General features: G+C 46.7%; 1 protein-coding gene across 1 annotated transcript in view; it reads left to right on the forward strand.

Moving 5' to 3' along the window:
- MAML2 (mastermind like transcriptional coactivator 2) overlaps nt 1–20,688 on the forward strand; it is a 143,883-nt gene that overhangs the window by 118,693 nt on the left and 4,502 nt on the right. Inside the window, exons 3-4 of the mRNA XM_035116594.2 lie at nt 15,642–15,827; nt 19,138–19,249. Of these exons, the coding sequence (XP_034972485.2) occupies nt 15,642–15,827; nt 19,138–19,249 (298 nt within the window). The remainder of the gene's footprint in view (nt 1–15,641; nt 15,828–19,137; nt 19,250–20,688) is intronic.

The following is a 20,688-nucleotide window of genomic DNA, read 5'->3' on the forward strand; positions in this document are numbered from 1 at the left end:
AAGAAAAAACAGTGGTTGGTTGACGAACTGAATCCCAGCATTTGGATTAATGTGAATGGGGCTATGTTTGCTTCTCCTGTTTATGGGGTGTGTGTGAATTTGATCAATCTGCTTTAAAAGGAAAACTGGATCAAAAATGTACTAAATGCCTGGTCTGGAGGCACCAGATTGGTATCACAGAGGAAGAGGAAGGGACATACTCTGATTGGCGGGTTTCCTCCAAGGTATCTGACAAAGGCCTTTTGTAGTTTTCCTCCTCCAACTAAAGAATACAAAAAAATGAAATCTGGGGCGTTATACTTCCATAAATCACAGGCTCTTAGCCATTGCACAGCTATTGTCTTTCCATTCTCTGAATGTTGCTTCAAGCCTTGAGGGAGAAAGTATCATTTTCCTTCATCAGAGAAAAAAGGCTCATTAACACAGCCGTTTTAGAAGACTTAATAGCAAACTAAAAAAAAAAGATCCTTCAGATATGTATGTTTGATGTTTTGAGGTAACACTTTCACAAATCCCTTGGGAGCTGTAACTGTGGAATTTCTCTCACAGCGGAAAAGTAGAAACTCATTAACTATTGTGTTTGTGTGTGTGTTTGTGTGTGTGCACTTGAGATGAAAGGCATATCTGGTCATTGCTTGGTATAAACACATGTTCTGTTTCCAATGATTTTTATTTTATTCGTGATTACATTTAGATCCCCGCTTTCCTCCCAAGTATGGGGTTCATGGTTTTCTTCCTCACAGCAGCCCAGTGAGGCTGAGAGACTGCGACTGGGCCAAGATCGCCCAGTGAACTCCTCGGCTAGGGGGAGATTTGAACCCTGATCTCCTGGGCTCTCTTTTTGCGCTCTGCTGTTTCCGTAGAAACTCACTGCACCTAACCACGGCCCCACACTGGGTCTCTTGTTGTCAAGGTGCAAATGGTACCCAAAACATAAATACAGGAGAACCAGGAAAGTTGGTGTTGCCCCGACAAATTCCCAGCTCATTCAGGGAGTTTTTTTTTCTAGCCTTCCTGTCTGGGGAGCCAGCCTGGATTGACAGGACCAATCGGAGACTGAAAATGGTTTTACTGCTCAAGAAGATGCTTCTAAACCATTACTATGGCAGCTCAGAGCGCCAAGGGTAACCATTACAGATGGTTAAATTTGGGAATGAGGTTTAGGATGGCGCTGTGGGTTAAACCACAGAGCCTAGGGCTTGCCGATCAAAAGGTCAGCGGTTCGAATCCCCGCAACGGGGTGAGCTCTCGTTGCTCGGTCCTTGCTCCTGCCAACCTAGCAGTTCGAAAGCACATTAAAGTGCAAGTAGATAAATAGGTACCGCTACAGCGGGAAGGTAAACACACATTTCCGTGTGCTGCTCTGGTTCGCCAGAAGCGGCTTTGTCATGCTGGCCACATGACCTGGAAGCTGTACGCCAGCTCCCTTGGCCAATAACGCAAGATGAGCGCCGCAACCCCAGAGTTGGTCACGACTGGACCTAATGGTCAGGGGTCCCTTTACCTTTTACTTAGCACCCAGACAGCAGAATGGGCCTGCTCAGACCAGCTCTCAGTGGCGAGAGGCCCTGCATTGCTATTTAAATGACTGTAATTACAAACAAAAAATGCTTCTCTGCTTATAAATCAGCAAACGCAAATTCTGTGCAGAACTGTGACCTCTTTTGTTGCCTTTTTGTGGGGATAAGTGGTCACTCTAAGAATTAACAGCTGCTCTTGGTTAAAGTTAGGCATGAGGTTACCCGCATTAATGACGTGTGTATATCCTGGAAGCAGCCATGAGTCGCAATTCCTGTATTTGCCCAAAAAATTAATATCAGAAATGAGACTTGGGTGCCTCTAATGCTGGGAGACGCCTGGACTCCACCCGAGTAGCAGACTTATTTATTTCAAGAGTTGCCAGTGCCACCATCGTAATGGGAACCAGGGCTGACTCAGAATTTTTTTCAGCTGCTTTCTAGAGCGAAAGGTGCACGCTTCCCAACATTTTGTTTGCCAGATTCCCCAATGCTACCCATGGAACAAGTGGCTCTGCTGGAGCATGGATAATATTGCTCTGTGGTTCCAGATGCTTTTGGGGGGGGCAGGGGTTCCCAACCTCTTGTCTACTACAGAGGCAATCAAACTGGGCCCATCCATATTCAACTTCACCTTGAGAAATGTCTTTAGCTATAAATCATTCCGACTCAGAATATCACTTACTCATTCGTGAGCAACGCTACTTCTTGTAAACCTGAATCACTGGTTTGCTGGCAATTTCTGCCTCCACCTTTTCTTTTCCCACTCCCCCCCCCCTTTCCTTTTCTTGCTTTTACTTCACATGAAGTGAGCATACTTGGGTCTAAAAAGTTGCCAGATTTCGTTTTCTTTCTGGGACAAAGGAAGGTTGGCGAAGCAACGTTCTCTTCACTCCTCCTCCTTGGCTTCCACCCAAGGCTGCTGAAGTCCAGGCTTGCCACTAAATCGGAGAAATGAACCCTCTCCTGTCTCACCCCCAGCACTGATAAATGCTGCCAAGACCACATCCTAAGCTGGAACCCTACAGGGAAGATATGTCTCACATGGCAAGGCTGCTGTAACTGGAATGCAGCTTTCTTCCATGTCTGTCTGTCTGTCTGTCTCTCCCCTGCCCCACCCTCTTAGCGGAAGGGATGTACGGTATCTCAGAAGCATGCAGAAGGCCCCAGGATCAATCCCCAACATCTTCAGGAAGGGCTGGGCAGGATTCCTTACCCGAGACCCTGGAGAGCAGCTGCCAGTCAGTGTAGACAAGCCTGAGTTAGATTCAGCATCTTCCTGTGTATCTTCCTGTGGCCTGATGGACCATAGGATTGATTGCTGATGTAATGAAATCAATACAGTGGTGTATCTACTTACAAATTTAATGCGTTCCGAATGCACATTTGTAAGTCGAAAAAATTTGTAAGTAGAAGCAACTCTATCTAAAAATTCCTAAGTAGAAAAAATCCTATCTAAACAGCATCCAAGATGGCTGACGGAGCTCCATTCGTAAGTAGAAACATTCATAAGTAGAGTTATTCGTAAGTAGAGGTACCACTGTAATAGTCCTGGAGAACATTAGCAAACTTTCCCAGTGTCCCTATTTTCCAGGGACAGTCCAGAAGCCGGATTTCCAGTTCCTGATTTGATCCCGGAATGTCCCGCTTTTCCTTGGGACGTCCCTATTTTCATCGGAGAAATGTTGGAGGGTATGTGTGAGCAGGCTTTTAACGTGTCATAAAATGCAACCTTACCACATGGGATCACTGGATCAAGCCCACTCTATTTAGGAGTCGTAGAATTGGAAGGGACCCAAGGGTCATCTAGTCCAGTGTTTCTCAACCTTTTTTGGGCCACGGCACACTTGTTCCGTGAAAAAACCCACGAGGCACACCACCATTAAAAAAGTTAAAAATTTAACTCTGTGCCACCCTATATTATAATTATGACTGTAAGAAACACTTGCCAAATATTGCTTTCCGGGTGGTCAGTGTTGTGTATTGGCGGCCGCCAGGCTCGTTTGCACTGAGCTTTGGGAAAGAGGAGGAGAAATATTGCTTTCCCGTGGGTCAGTGTTGTTTTTTGGCGGCCGCCAGGCACATGACAATGCAAATCGCCCTTCTCATCGCCGCACGTCGCGGCACACCAGCCAGCGTCTCGCGGCACACTAGTGTGCCGCGGAACAGCGGTTGAGAAACGCTGATCTAGTCCAACCTCCTGCAACACAGAAATCTCAACTCAACTCAAGCAACCATGACATAATGGCCATCCAACCTCTGCTTAAAAACATCCAGTGAAGGAGAGTCTACCATCTCCCGAGAGGGAGTCAGTTCCACCGTCGGAACAGCTCTTACCCTCAAAAAGTTCTTCCTGAGGTTGAGCCAGAATTGCCATTCTTGTAACTTCGAATCCATTTCATTCCACACCATAGGTAGAGAATCTGTGGCGTTCCGGAAGTTTCTGGGCTACAGCTCCCAACGTCCTTGACCATTGGCTATGGTGGCTGGTGGCCTAGAGCTGATGGAGGTTGTTAGTCCAACAACATCTGGAAGGTCGTGTATTCTTCCTCCGTGTTCTGCAGTCTGAAGGGAAACCCTGTCTCTTGGCCACCCTCCTCAAAAAATGGCAGGGCGACAGGAATCGCCCCTTGTTCAATAATGATTTGAAGTCATCCATCTCTTGTTGATTCTGCTAATTCCCATCACCACCCTAAAGTAGGAAATGGGGGGGGGGAGGAAGAATTGTTTCATTTATTACCGTACACACATTCCATTTCAAAACCTGTGGCACAAAACTGTGGCTTGTTTTATACGGTTTGGCAAAAGCTCTGTGTGACCAACAGGAGAAGGTATCTATTGATACCTTAAGAGAAATGTGTGTGGCGAGAGAGAGAGAGAGAGAGAGAGAGAGAGAGAGAGAGAGAGAGAGAGAGAGAGAGAGAGAGAGAGAGAGAGAGTTTAAAGCCTTTTATGGGTCTGTTTTGATTCTCAATCTGTGCTGATTAAAAAGGATGATCAGAAACAGAAACAAAAGCTACCTCTAAAAGGAGATTTAATCCTCGAGGAAAAGAAGTACTTCATTTATCGCAACTGTACTTATCTCACACAGAGCAAGGGGATTATGTGATAGCTTTTGTGTTCACAGTGATTGTGGCGAGACGGTTGCTAACATAATAGACTTGCTGGCCTGCCGAAACCAAGCCGTCCAGACTTTGTATCTGACTTCCAAGGAGTGTGTTGGTTTCAACAAAAAATTGGTCTGCCCTCTCATTTGAGGAAAGGGGGTGAAGTATTCCCCCATAGGGATGCGGGTGGCGCTGTGGTCTAAACCAGGGGTCAGCAAACTTTTGCAGCAGGGGGCTGGTCCACTATCCCTCAGACCTTGGGGGGGGGGGGCCGGACTATATTTGTTTGGGGGCGGGGATGAACGAATTCCTATGCCCTACAAATAACCCAGAGGTGCATTTAAAATAAAAGGACACATTGTACTCATTTAAAAACACTGTCCGCGGGCCGGATTTATAAGGCAATTGGGCCGGATCTTGCCCCCGGGCCTTAGTTTGCCTACCCATGGTCTAAACCATCGAGCCTCTTGGGCTTGCTGATCATAAGGTTGGCGGTTCGAATCCCCGCAACGGAGTGAGCTCCCATTGCTCTGCCCCAGCTCCTGCCAACCTAGCAGTTCAATAGCATACCAGCACGAGTAGATAAATAGGAAGGTACACGGCGTTTCCGTGAGCTCTGGCACCTGTCACGGTGTCCCGTTGCGCCGGAAGCGGTTTAGTCATGCTGGACACATGACTAGGAAAGGCTGTCTGCAGACAAACGCTGGCTCCCTCTGCCTGAAAGCGGAGATGAGCGCCGCACCCCAAAGTTGAATTCCACTGAACTTAACCGTCCAGGGGTCCTTTGCCTATTAGACACAACATCGATGGTGTGGAGGTGACAATGCAGGCTTCATTGCCTCTCCATAATGTAGCAGTCTGGCCACTTATGTCTGCCAGCAACTGGCATTTAGGGGCATGCTGCCTCCACCAGCGGTGGTAGAACATAGCTGTCATGGCTGGAAGCCATAACCTCAATCAGATGTAGTAGTGTTGCATCTCTGCTGCTCTGCTTCCAATTGACATCGTGCTTAGAGGACACCCACTAAAGACCCACAGGCTCAATATAGTCCATGCAGTTTTATTTTTGGCAACGTGCAAAGCAGCCGCATTGCAAGAGTAGGGAGACAGCGCTCAGTCCGCAGCCGAGAAACCCACGCCCACTTGAATGCACATCTGTGTGTAAACATTTGTGCATATACACCGGCGCATTTGCAAATTGCATGCCAGCCGGTGTCCTCTTTTCGGGGGAGCGTGGTATAGTAGGCATGGGAAAAGCACTAAATAAAATCAGGTCCTTGGGGCATCCAAGAAGCCTGATTCAGATTCTTTCAGACCAGACTGGAGTGGCTGAAATCTATTCCAAACCGGATTCACTCCCCAAGTCCATTAAAAAAAAATGAATCCACTTTGAGAAGCTTTCTCCACCCCACCCAAGAAGGACCTCATGGTGCTCACAAACCCCATCTCCTCCCTATTTCCTTTGTGTCGGCACAAAAGAATTTGGCCTCTGGGATTGGCTGGGAAGAGATCAGTGCAGCCATGTGTAAAGTTTGCAAGGCACGGGAGCAAACGTGTCATTAAACATTAGAAGTCATTCAATCACACCCATGTCTTCATTGACTGAAGAAAAAAGGAGAGAGGGAGAGTCTCCGTACAACTAGACACGAAGAAAGGTGGCTCTCTTCTAAGCTGCCCCTTTTCTTGCTGCCTCCATCGCTGGCTTTCGTGGTGGGTGTTTGGGGAGCAGGGGCTGCTTATTCCAATTCTGCTTTGTGTTTCCTTCTCCCACTACGATCTAGGTTACATAACCCGCTTCCAGGGAAACTCAGCAATTTGCTCCAACAAATAGAGTGAAAAGGTGAAGTGCCCTGATCCGAACGGTTAAGTCAGCTCCCAGCTATTTTTAAACTTGCGGTTGGCCTTCCTGAATACCTGCGTGCCTATGATGTCAGGGAGAGAAAACTTAGCAGGCTGTTTGTTAGCAGGCAGCGAAGAAGAGGGATGGCAACTGGCGTATTACTGTTTCCGCGCACAGAGAGAGAGAGAAAGAGAGTGTCTTTTTTCCCATAGATTAAGTGGGAGGGGGAAAAATAAACAAGACGGCAGGAGAAAAATGAACACGGAACAATTATAGTAAGAGATGTCTTAATTGCCTCTGGCTCAAAATAAGAGCTCTGCTAGATGTTGGAGGCAGGCGCCACCTGCCGGTCACGAGGGGCATTTTCGGAAAAGATCAGAAACAGAATTGAAAGGAAAGTTGGGCAGCCAATGTTTGAGCTGGGCAGATGCTGTGCATTTAAAGCTTGCTTTGAATGTGTCGTGTTTATGCAGCCCAAATGTTGCGCTGCAGAACATAGGAAGCCATGCTCTCCAACATTTCTCCAATGGAAATAGGGACGTCCCATTCCATAATGATAATTTCACTATTTATACCCCACACATCTTACTGGGTTGCCCCAGCCGCTCTGGGCAGCTTCCAACATGATAAAACATAATAAAACATTAAACATTATTTTTTAAAAAAACTTCCCTATACAGGATTGCCTTCAGACAGCTCGGGCGTAAGATAACACTATACCCTCCAACATTTCTCTGATGAAAACAAGGACATCCTGCCGTGCCCTCCGACATTTCTCCAATGAAAATAGGGACATCCTAAGGAAAAGTGGGGCATTCCAGGATCAAATCAGAAACCAGGACGGCTTCTCTAAATCAGGGACATCCCTGGAAAATAGGGACACTTGGAGAGCTTTCTACTTTAGTCCTTCTAGCTGTATTTTCAGCTAGAAAACACAGGGTTTCAGGCAGGACAGTTTTCCGGCCCTACCTGCAGGTGCCAGGGATTAAACTTGGGACCTTCTGAATGCAAAGCCCCTTCCCCTTCGTTTATCAATGCCCTTCTTAAAATGTGACACGCACACATCAGACCTGGACACAGTATTCCAGATGCAGCCTGACATAGGAAGATACCTGCCGGATCAGAACCAAGATGCACCTAGTCAAGAAGCACCACGATTCCAACAGCGATACCCAAGAGATACTTTGAGGAAACTGCCAAGTAGAGCTCAAGGGCGAAAGCTTTCAGTTGGAGGAGATTAGGAATCTTTCCTTGATTGCGTTGGGGGGGCGGAGGCAGCCGTCCCTTTTCAGTTGCTTCTTGCAAGGACCCCCTTAAAGCAGGGGTCTTCTTCCCTGGTCCCATATATCTAGACTATGTTAGGCATCGTAAATTGGAGAAACGGAAATTAGAGAGCAGGGAGAAGGTTAAACTCATCCCTGAGATCTTTTGGACTTACTGCTTTGTCACCTGAAGGCTACCAGAGTCATTTGTTGATTTTAGCTGCATGCTGATGCTATCTTTTCTGTTGAATTGATGTACAAGCTGGGAAAGGGGATCATAGCTCAGTGGCGCAGAACGCATGTTTTGCATGGGGAAGGGCCCCGAAAGCACAAGTTGGGCAGCTGTTAACCGACCAGGGATCCCAGGCATGTTGTTGAAAAGCACAGGTTGTATACAGGCTTAGCCATGATTAAACTAATTTAAATAAATGGGTTTTAAACTACCTTTAGAACTGCAGTGTGGATTGGGGTATTGAAGACCTTATAGTGCAAGCCCCTGTTTGAAGAGGTAAATTTCCAGCCCAAGGGCCGCATTTTGTCATAGGCAGCTTTCCAGGGGCCAAATTCCAGTGGTGGGCATGGTCGGATGAGAATGTGGATGGTTGTAAAGCATTGGTTCTGATCCGGCAGGTATCTTCCTATGTCAGGCTGCATCTGGAATACTGTGTCCAGGTCTGATGGGTGCATGTCACATTTTAAGAAGGGCACTAGGTTGTAGAATTGGAAGGGACCACGAGGGTCAATCTAGTCCAACCCCCTGCAAATGCTCTACCGACTGAGCTATAGTTCAGCAACTGTAAACTGATTGCTAGGGGAAAGTCCTGGGGAGGAGGGGACTTTCATTCTTGGCAACTGATTCAAGTTGTAAGGCCTAGCGGAGATGAGCTGCTGTGCTCGATAGGCCTGACACACAGCCAAGGGAAGATCATGGGTTTTTTGCTAATAAAGAGTTAACTCCAACTATGAATGGTGTGATTTACTGCTGGCTCGCTCTTTGGCAGGAGAGTCCCAAGAGCCAGGCAGAGAAGCCTGGAGGGCTACATTAGCCCCCTGATTAGGGCCGGCCCAAGGCATTTCGCTGCCTGAGGCAACGGACAAGATGGCGCCCTTCCCCAAGGCGCACACAGAAGCCAATTGGACTGGTAGTTCAACCTTACTCCAATACTAGTGAAAGGACAATGTCTTCCACTGCACTTGAGGGCAGCAGGCTATTGCAGGTGGTACATACAGGGCTCTCATAGCTCTGGCTCCCCGCTTCTCAGCAACTGCCGCCTGAGGCAGCTGCCTCACTCTGCCTCATTGTAGGGCCGCCCCTGACCCTGAGATTCCCTACCCTTGGGCTCCTACACCGACAATTCGGACCCAGAGTCCTACGCGGAAAGCCCAAGTATTGAACCTGGTATCTTCTGCGTTTGAAAGCATGTACAGTGGTACCTCGGTTAACGAACTTAATCCATTCCAGAAGTCTGTTCTTAAACAGAGGCGCGCTTTCCCTAATGAGGTCTCCCGCCACCGGTGCCCTTCCACCGTTCGGCTTCCATTCTTAGACCGAAGTAGAGTTTGCAAACCGGGACACTACTTCCGGTTTTGCAGAGTTCATAAACGGAATAGTTCATAAACAGGGTTCTTCTTAAACCGAGGTACTGCTACTGTACTCTCCCGCTGAATGATTGCCCTTCCCCACAATGCGAGGGGAAAGATGGCACAATGTAAAACCTCTGGGTGCCCGACAGTTACACAGTTCCTAAGAATAACTGTTGCCCCCATGTGGTCTTTTTCCTCCCTCCCACCCACCCCTCTTTTTGGATTGCTGGAACAAACCGAGGATGGCCTCAGCAGGACGAAATGTAGATATGATCTCACTGTCAGGCCTTGAGCATGAGAAGAATGTGCAATGAAACGCTGGCAGGCATACCTGTGGTTGGGCTGACTGAAAGGAGAGAGGGAAGCGTACAACTTTTTCTGTTGTTAATTTCCAAACTCTGCAAAAGAGGACAATCACCAGTCAGGCATGTATTATATCAGGCCTCAAATATCTTTTTATTTACTGTAAGGTGGGAAATATAATTTTACGTCCCGCTTTTCTCCTCCTCCTCCTCCTCCTCCTCCTCCCTGCTTTTTAAAAGACAATTCCTTTAAGCCACATTTTCTCCCTTCCCTGGAAGAAATTGTGCATGATTATGGCAACGAGGCAGCGTAAATGAAACAACTGAGTCATGCAAACACATTACTCTTGGCTCAAGTAATCTTTCCTTCTCTATCTCAGTTCCTCCGTGCTATATAAAAGATTACTTTAATCTCTTAAGAACATGACAGTGTCAGAATATTTTCTTTCTCTCTCAGCTCCTTTCTTGTTGACCTACACACGCAAACAAGTATTATTTCATTACATTTTTAAAATTATATTTCTGTGCTGCTTTTCACTGACACAAATCACAAAGCTGCTCACATGCAATAACAATAATAATAAGAACGCCCACAGTTGCAACATGAATCACATAGAACAATCAACTAACCATCGGTTGTAATTACTAGTCGTCAGCAAAACAACCCCCTTCTACAAAACACTACTGTATTAACAAAACAACTAAAAAAAATAAGCTAAGCAGCACAACCACAACAAACATCATGTTATAAGGTTCACAAAGCACTACAGCACTCAAAACAATATTAGCAACATTAACAAACTAACAACCGAAAACATACCAAGCATGGCCCTTCCTGTCCTCCACCCAAGCAAGTGAGAACCATAGAATAGCAAAGTTTGGAAGGGACCCGGGGGTCATCTAGTCCAACCCCCTTGCAATGCAGGTATCCTAGCTAAAGCATCCAAGACAGATGGCCACCCAGCCTCTGCTTTAAAACCTCCAAGGAAGGAGAGTCCACAACCTCGCGAGGGAAGCACTGTTGAACGGCTCTTACCATCAGAAAGTGCTTCCTGGTATTTAGTCGGAAATCTCCTTTCCTGTAACTTGAAGTTGAAGCCATTGGTTCAAGTGCTTCCCTCCAGAGCAGGAGAAAACAAGCTTGTTCCATCTTCCATGGGACAGCCCTTGGGATATTAGAATCATTATCAAGGACACAGTCCAGCCAGGCAAATATACTCTCAGGGATTTTGAAGCAAGGCTGGGAAAAGTGTGGCCTGAGAAGTAGCAAGGTCCAGATCAAAATATTTGGAGGGTTTCTTTTGGCTACTGGGCTTGTGATTCTCCATCGCTAGTGCAAACTGTGGAACAAGGAGGACCTTTTGTCTGGCTCAGCAAAGGACCAGTGTTCCGACTCAGCTTTCTATATTCCCATGAGACCCCCTTGGTTTTAACTCATCTTATGGTACCCTGCCCTGATGTCACTCTCTGGTGAGGGGCAGCTTTAAAATATTTGAGATAGATAAAGAAAAGGCATCTTGCAAACAAACAAACAAAATCTCTAGGAAGGTGGAATTGGGACAGTGACTTCCAACAGAGAGGGGTACCCAGAAAGCTAGGCTCTCCCCCACCCCACCCTTCCAGCGCAGTGGGTCTTTCCTTCTCCTGAGCTGGTGGGAGGAACACACCTCGATTTGCAAGGGGCCGCAACAGACGACACAGCCACGCTCTGGCAGCCTCCGCGAGGAAGCTTCTGCCAAGTCGGAGGGGTGACTTTGTGGGGATCATGGTTGGATCAGCGCCTCTTGGAAGCCTGCCCAAACCTCAGACAAGGAACCTTTTGGGAACGTTGTCTGAGGTTTCGCAGCCCCCAGATGCTACCTAAAATGACATTTAGGTCGGTCAAACTCTCGTCCTGAGTTTTTGCTTTAATTACCGCGCGGTTTCAGTGGGGTTCTTCCTATTGCATATTTTAATTAGGGATGTTTGAGCTTTAATGCTTGGCTCATTGAATTCCATCCTTGTAAACGGCTTAGAATCCTGTCTTGGTAAGCAGTCACAAATGCGTTTCCATTATATGCCTTACGATTAAATTGTGCATCACCAGCAAACGCAAATACCACGCTGATCTGTGGGTCACATCCAACTGTGTTACACTCAATGTATAAGGTAAAGGATCTAAGTTATTAGGCCTGTGACCAATAGACTCGTAGAATCGTAACAGGGGTATACCATGGGCGAGCAAGAGGAATGGCAAGGGAGCTGAGATTGTGGCAGTGGGTGAAAGCTGACCAAAGGGGCAGTGTGGCAATGCAGGTGGAGGCAGCGAGCAAGCTGGGTTTGCAGTGGCTGGGCAGGTCAAGCAAGGGATGTGGTGCTGCAGCACAGGTGGGCCGAGTCAATGAGGAATCTGGGCTTGCAGTGGTATAACACAGGCATCCCCAAACTTCGGCCCTCCAGATGTTTTGGACTACAATTCCCATCATCCCTGACCACTGGTCCTGTTAGCTAGGGATCATGGGAGTTGTAGGCCAAAACATCTGGAGGCCGCAGTTTGGGGGATGCCTGGTATAACAGGTTGAGCAAGGAGTGGCACAGGTGAGCTGCAGAGGTTTGGGAGGGGAAAGGCTTAGGCAAGGACTAAGGGTAGGGGGCTTTGGTGGGAGTGGGGTGGTGGAGGTTGGAGAGGGGTTGGCAAACAAAGTTTGCAGGGGTGTCAGCCCCTAGAATGTATGTGTTTATAGATAAAGATACATACCGTGGTACCTCGGTTCTCAAACGAAATCTGTTCCGGAAGCCCGTTCGGCTTCCAAAACGTTCAAAAACCGAGGCATGGCTTCCCATTGGTTGCAAGAGCTTCTTGCCCGCGGCAGAAGCTGCGTAGCACGTTCGGCTTCCGAAAAACGTTCGAAAAAGGAAGCATTTACTTCCAGGTTTTTGGAGTTCGAGAACTGAAATGTACGACAGCGGAGGCGTTCCGGAACTGAGGTTCCACTGTAGTTCTATATCTCAAAGTCAGCCATGTACCCCGCAACTGAGATAGGGTCTGTGGTTCATTGAGGAGGGAGATTTTAATTTTCCAATCAGAAATTGCTCTTTGATGCTGCCATTTCCACCTGCTGTCTTTCAGAAAGTAGTAGCATCAGGGATGGGGGATTTTTGGTGGCAAAGTAGTTAAAACCCTCCGTCCTCGCTGCACCCCAGTTTGGTAAGAAAGTAAAACAGATCACCAGTTATAAGCCTGTGTATTGAAGAAGACACTTAAGCAAAGCACATGTTTTGTCTTTTACAATTTAGGGGCAGGTGGTAGCTCGCTGGCAGAGCCTCTGCATTGCATACAGAAGCTCCCAAGTTCAATCTCTGGCACCTCCAAGTAGGGCTACGAGAGACTCCCTGGCTCTGCTGCCAGTCAGAGTAGGAAATACTGAGGTAGATGGACCAGTGGTCTGACTTGGTACTTCCTGTATTCCTATGATTCATGCTTTCAGACACTTTTACCCAGAGAAAATGATGAAATGTTGGCCCACGGGAATTCAAAAGTGTGTGTCGTTGTGCATTGTGGACATTTTATAAAATAAAATAAATGCAGCACTGTTTGATCGTGCATGGGTACCCTGTAGCCCAGACAGGAAATATGTCAGACTGCCCCGGCAGGAGGCTGCACTGAGCACGTGCAGAAGCGAACAAGACACCACTTCATGATTCATCACGGCCAACCATTGTCCGCCTTTCAAGGCTTGACAAGGCTAGTGACGAAGGGCTGCTTTGCCGTTGCTGTTGCTACGTGATCGCAAGCGCAAATCTGGAGCTTAAGGAAGGGCGCAACTCTCTCTCTCTCTCTCTCTCTCTCTGGGGTCCCGATTATCTATCTGCCGTCTATTTCACAGCCTTCGATATATGTCTTAATCACCAAAGTTTCTAAGCGGTGTACATATAAAATTGCAAAAAAGCATATGCAACGGATAAAATCCATTATCATAAAGAGAGAAAAGGACCTTGAATGCCTACTGGAATAGAAAGTTCTTTGTCAAACACCTAAAATTGAGCAGGGAGTTGGGGGCTGGTTCAATCTTAGCCAGGAGGGAGCTCCAGCAAGTCAGACCGACAATACTGAATATATGGCTTCTGGTGGTTATGAGCTGAGCATCTGAGCCCGATGGAGGAGCAGGGCCAGAGACTTGTGTGTGTGTGTGTGTGTGCTGCCCAGCTTATATGAAAAAAGGCAAAGTGTGGTAGTTTCTGGAGAAATGAAATAATTTTTATTCCTTAGTTTTGCCATAAACTTCAGAGCAATGAGTGGGGGGACATCTGCACTGTCTGCAAAGTGAAACCACATGAATCCCATTACAGGATATAAAAAGACAACAATAGGAAGAGCATAGCTTGGAAATGGAATGCAAAGCCAATCTCTTTAGCCATAATTTTCCTTTCAAAATACTTTAAGGAGGACGGTAGTTTGCACAAGACCTTAGCAAACAGCAACCTTAAAATATCTTGCAACCTAAGATTAACTTGGATCAGTCACCCACTTTTTAAAACGTCTATGTAACTAATTGCTCTCACCCCTGCTGTGTACCCAGTGGTACTGGTTCCTCTTTGAAATTGGACTTTTCAAATCTGATTCAGGGGCACCATTAGATGGAGATAAAATGAGCCTATTGCCGGTCACTGCTTGGACCAGGAGGTCAGTTTTGTCCCATTCCATCAGTTTCCCCACTTTAGGGCTCATCCCCTCTTCTGCTTGTCCCATGACTATAAAGCACAGGTCTGTCGGTTTCCCCCCTGCCGTGCTCCTTTCCCATGGAAAAACCCACTCTTTAGTGCTAAATTGGAGCAAATGTCAATCTGGAAAAACCCTGAATTGCCATTTGTTCCCACTGAGTGCAAAAGAGCAGTTTTCTCCAGGGGGGATCAGCAGGATCCGAGGAAGTGTGAATCAACCCTTAGTTTGTCCCATTGAATTGAATGGAAGCCACTGAGAACTAAAGGTTCCTTGACCAGGGTGAGCTGCCTTGTTAACTGCCAAGCCCTGTCCATGGTTCTGTTTCTTGGTCACGGTAGTGTGTGACAGAGATAGAAAGTTTTTTTTTGAGAGAGAGAGAAAGAGAATATATTTTTGTGGTTTAATTTTTTGTGGTTTTTAAATGGCTTATAATGTTGTTGTCTTTTAATTGTTGCTACCTGCCCTAGGGTGAAGGGCGGGTAATTAATTAACACAAACAACAAGCAGGTTGCCTATCGAAGCACTGGGATGATCTTTTGGGGAAGCCAAAGTTGCATCTTGCATAGTAGATCCTGCATTGATCAGGAGGCAAGACCAGGTGACTTACACAATCCCTTCCAACTCTATAGTTCTAGTACTTTTGGGGTGTATTACAGTCTCTGGGCACAGATACACATTGCACCTTAATTTCAGATCCTTGTACCGGTGACCATCAAGCACAACCCTGCTTTGAGCTCTGTCTGTGGGCCATGCTAGAGTATAATGGGGTATCGGGTGAGCGGGGAGGAATATTGGGAACTGGCTTGAGACAAATAATGAGAGAGCGAAAGGATAGCAAATAGACAAAAAAGTTCTCCACCCCACAGAGAAGAAAGTTTCAGAAGTGGGTCATGCTGTGACTGTGTTGATGGTTTTTGTTGATGTGTTGTTGTTTAGTCGTTTAGTCGTGTCCGACTCTTCGTGACCCCATGGACCATAGCATGCCAGGTACTCCTGTCTTGCACTGCCTCCCGCAGTTTGGTCAAACTCATGTTCGTAGCTTCGAGAACACTGTCCAACCATCTCGTCCTCTGTCGTCCCCTTCTCCTAGTGCCCTCCGTCTTTCCCAACACCAGGGTCTTTTCCAGGGAGTCTTCTCTTCTCATGAGGTGGCCAAAGTATTGGAGCCTCAGCTTCACGATCAGCTTCTACATCTTTGTTGATGTAGCCATTGCTATATAATTTTAATCAGCCTCCAAAAGCCTGGGGAAGCACTGGTTTTCCATTTTTGCCTATGTGCATCTTTGCAAGTCTTTATCTTCCTCTTTTTTTCTTCTTTCTTTTGCAGGATCAACACTCCGTGCTGGGCCAAAGCGCAGGCCCCAATCCAACGTCAAACGCTTGCACGAATCCAAATGCTGCGAGCAGCTACATGAACTCACCTCAGCAGGCTCTGCTGAATCAGCAGCTGAAACAACAACTCCTTCTGCAGCACCAGCAGCAGCAACAACAACAAAAGATACTAACTGAAGCGGTAAATTTTCAGATTCCCTTTTCTATTTTCTATGTAAATCGGTGCCGTGTAGAATTCAGAAGCTGGTATTGCGAAAACAGCGACTGGGTCATTCTTAGTCTGCCCATTTCACCTGCTCTGCTTGTATTTGGAGGGTGAGGGAAGCTCCCACAGGAGGAAATGGGAGCTTTTGTTTTCCACGGGAGCTTTTTTTCCAACGGGAGCTTTTTCCCCAATGCAGATTGCAAGCGTGGGGTGCCATTTCTTGATCAGGAACACAGTGGGTTGCAGAGGGCTGAAGGCCCACCCCCGTGCCCTATGCTAGCGTCCCAATCCAGACTGTTAAAGTGCAAAAAGATTCCCTGCACTAATTGTACACGGGAACAATTCGCACAACAGACCCTCCCGTGGATTTAGAGTAGTGCAAAACCACAGCCAGTGAGTGTGGAGATTGGGGTGAGCTGTTTAGATTAAACTTTATGTGCAATGCAAACTGTCATACGCTGAGACAGACCGCCGCTTTGCCCTCTCTACACTTCCTGGTGTCTTGTATTTTTATTCCTATGTTTGAAATAATTTTTATTTGATTTTACAAGTATAGAGTTATAACAATACAAAATACATATCCATATTTGGAGTTTTCTCTGAATCTCTTGACTTCCCACATCCCCCTCCATGGGTCCTATTATAAACCTTTTCAACTGCATATTATTTCATCATCCAAATTTTATTTCTCTCCATTTTATCCTTGATATCGTCTACATTACAAGTGTTATTGCAGTCCTGCTAATTTTTTCATCTGCTTACAGTGGTCTCTCAAGTAAATTATGAACTTTTCCCATTCTTTATTGAAGTTTTGGTCTTCTTGGTTCCTGAGCTTTCCGGCCAGTTTTGCCATTTTGACATAATACAACAGCTTAGTTTGCCATTCTTCCCTGGTAGGGACTTTGTCTTCTTTCCATCTCTGGGCTAGTAGTATCCGTGCGCCTGTCGCTGTGTACATAGAAAGTATTTTCTTTTCTTTTTTAATCAATGAATTTTTATTGTTTTTCTCAGATTTTTTTACATCAACAGATACATTTGTACATTACTTGGCTCTATCAAGCTTTGACTTCCCTCCTCCCTTAAGTAGATACCTTAATTCACTTTACTCGCGCGTTTTACAATCTCCCAAAATTAAATGCTAACTCAATACCAAAGATTATACCCGTATTAAATCAATGTTGTAGGATCTCATTTATGCCCGCCAGAGTCTTTAAATTCTTATAGTTCTCCTTTGCATAGTCCATAAATTTACTCCACTCTTCTCTGAATTTCGTGTCCTCCTGGTCTCGAATTCTGCATGTCAAATTTGCCAGCTCTATATATTCCAACATCTTCACTCGCCATTCCGCAATTGTAGGTAGTTCCTGCACTTTCCATCTCTGGGCTATTAATACTCTCGCTGCCACTGTGGCTTACATGAACAGTCTTTGGTCTGCTTTTTAAATGTCATTTCCCATCAGCCCTAACGAAAAAGTCTCGGGGTTTTTTGGGAACGTATACTTAAATAGTTTTTTTAGCTCATTATCAACTAATTCCCAAAAACTTTTGACTTTGTCATATGACCTTTGGTTCCTGGTGCCTTGTGGAGTTGCCTTGAGGTCCTTTGAATTGGGGATGCAAAGGAATTAAACCTGCCACACCTTTTGCATGTGGAGCCTATGTTTGTTTGCCAAGCGTTGGTCCCTTCTCCCCTTTCCAACCTTGCAGTGATTCCTCAGTGCAAGTTAGCAGCCTGACACAGGGCGGTTGGGAAGGCTGTGCGTTCAGCCACAAGGAAAGCAGGTTACAGGGCAGCCAAACTGCTGGCGCACAGCAGCAAGTTCCATTTCCTTCCTCAGCAGATGCTGGCAGCGCACGGGGACCACCCATGCTCAGTGCCTGCATACCTTCGGGCGACACGTTCTCTGCTTACTGGACGCCTCTCGCAGACTGCAGAGCTGGGCCGAAAATCCCTTCCTTCTGTAGGAAGAGAGAACTCCTTTTGACAATCTGCTGAGAGGGAAAGCATTCAAAAAACTAGTTTTTAGCCAATTCGTGCTGCTGGCTTCACCTCCCCCCTCTCCCTTTTTTTTGGGGGGGGGGTGTTAGTTATAGCAGGGAAGCCTTGCCAAGTATGTCAAAAGTAGGCATGGATCTTGGCAGCCAGAAGACCACAGTCCCAGATTCAGCTGGCTTTCTGCAAGCCACCCTCTCTTTTTTTGTACCCCATCTGCAAGCAATATGGGGATAATAAGCCCGGTCTACCTTGTAAGGTTGTTGTAAAGCATGGGTAGGGAACCAGTTGTTGTTGTCATTGGGCATGATGGCTGGGGCTGGTGGGAGATGGAGTCTCGACACCATTTGGAGAGCCTCGGGTTAGACAGTGGAACGGACTCCCTTGGGAGGTGGGAGGTTTTTAAGCAGCGGTTGGATGGCCATGTCTCATGGATGCTTTAGTTTCCTTCATTGCAGGGGGTTGGACTAGATGACCCTAAGGGTCCCTTCCAACTCTACAGCTCCATGATCCCTGTTGCAAAGGTTACTGAAATAATTGTGTGTAGTGTTTAGAACACAATTGCTGGGTATAGGTTTATTATTCTGTCCAGGTTTGGCAGCAAGGGGAGCGTTTTTCTAAGGCTAATAATGGCACTGGGGGTGCAGTTTTCATTAGAATTGTGACTGGGGGTGGAAGGGTTAAAAATTTCCTTTCCCCCACCTCTCTCTCTCCCTATGTCTTGATGAAAATAGGGAGGACCACTACATTTATAATTAAAACTTTAAAACCCTGATGTAGTTGCTAACTATGCCCTTAGAATCACGTGTAGTTTTGTCTCTATTCCCTAGCATTTTCCCTAGATTTGAAGCATACAGCCAATAGTAGTAGCAGTAGTTATATTATTATTATTATTATTATTATTATTATTATTATTATTCTATTTTTTATTAGTTAAATGCCTCCCATCTGACTGGGGTGCCCCAGCCACTCTGTGTGGCTTCCAGCAAAATATAAAAAGCACAATCAAACATTTAAAGCTTCTCTATACACAGCCCTCATCCTATCTTTGCTGACCCAGCCAGTTCCCTGACACCCCGCCTGATGTCATGTGGGAAGGCGGCAGAATCTGCACGCCAGACACACCTGCAAAACCTCCCCATGCTTCCTTCTGTGCCATGGCCTTGAAACCGGCATCGCAGGAGTCTCCCCCGAATACAAAAGCCGTTCCGAGTTGTGTTCGCGTTCAGATCGCTCTCCATTTGGCTAACGGAGAGAATGGGTTCACCTTCTCTTTTCTTTCCAATCCCATAGGAGAAAATGACTCCGCAGGATCAGCTGAACCGGCACTTGACGAGGCCCCCGCCAGATTATAAAGACCAAAGAAGGAACCAGGTCAACATGCAGCAAACACATCCGTATTCAGGTAAACACGCTTGAAGGCAGCAGTAAACGAAGAGGACAGCTGCCAATGACTCGACTGGTTTTGAGTGCAGTCGTACCTTGGTTTTCGAATTTAATCCGTTCCAGGAGTCTGTTCAGGAGTGTCCTGCAGCAAATCGGAAGCCACGCCAGACACTTCTGGAAATCATTCAAAAGGCGGAACAATCACTTCCGGTATTTGATCGTTCGTGAGCCGAAACATTTGAGTTTGGCTTCCAAGGTTCCATTGTATAGGAAATGTAGCCCTCTGCCCTACCGACAGTTTGCGACCCGTCCCCCCCGTCTCTGGGGTCAGGCCAAATGACCCGTCTAGTCCAGCATTCTGCTCTCACGGTAGCCAACCAGATTCCCGCAAGAAGTCCACAAGCAGCACTTGAGTGGTGCAGCACTCTCCCCTCCTGCGGTTTCCAGGGTGGCGTGTATTGAGAAACACACCACCCCTGAAAGTGGAGGTGGTGTTGGGGAAATTTAAAAGGGGTTCCTAGGCTGGAAGTATCCCCCGCCTCTTAATGGTCTAGCTGGAGGATAGAGAGGGATGTGCATGCATGTGTAGAAATTAAGCTACCATGCAAAGGCAAAATTTGCATCCATCGCTCGGCTCGCTTTTGCCTCTCGCTCCACCCACCACTGGCATTTGGGCCTGAGAAGGGCATGCAACCCTCAGGCGGAAGAAGTTTCTCTGCCCCAGTTACGAAGGGGGCGTGTGACAGACATCTGTTTGCAAACTAAGGGTGCTTGTCTGGAGGCTAGGACTGGTAAACCCTACTCAGACCTTATAAAAATGTCCAGGAATGTTTGCACTGGCTCCACCCCACCTCACACACACACCCGGCCTCCACGCTTTGGTTTTGTATGCCTTTTCCACCCAAATATGCATATGTGCATTTTTATTTTAACTGAAACCGTATTGCAAAATCAACAGGCGCATGCAATTGGATGGTTAGCTGTGTTCCACTCTGTGTGTAAGTCTGGGAGTAGCGAATAAGGTCAGTGCACTTGGAAATGCAGACTGAACTAAATCCTCTGCCACCCCTATCTCGGAGTGGGGGCCCGAGGGGCTGTATGCCTCACCCCTCATGTCGATTGTCATTCCTGGGCGTGAATTAAAAAACCGGCACATCCCCCAGTATCACTGACTCACTCCTCTTGGTATCGAAGGTCTGGTTATGTTTTCTGCTCGACGCTAATTGGAATGAAATTTCTTCCCATCTGGTCTAAATCAGTGTGGCCAAAAAAAAGGGGGGGGTGCGTGCTAAAAATAGCAAGCAGTTCAGAGGGGAAAAAGGAAACTTTGTCTTTGGAGTGAGATAGAAAACCAGTGTCCGAACCGCGGTGCCCTTTTAGGCAACTCATGTCTCTACCCAAATAATATAGGGCATGCGAGTCAACATGTTCCAGCTTTGCTAGTCTTCAAGAGACTCC

The sequence above is a fragment of the Zootoca vivipara genome, chromosome 4 (genome assembly GCF_963506605.1).
Source record: "Zootoca vivipara chromosome 4, rZooViv1.1, whole genome shotgun sequence".
In the NCBI taxonomy this organism is placed as follows: Eukaryota; Metazoa; Chordata; class Lepidosauria; order Squamata; family Lacertidae; genus Zootoca; species Zootoca vivipara.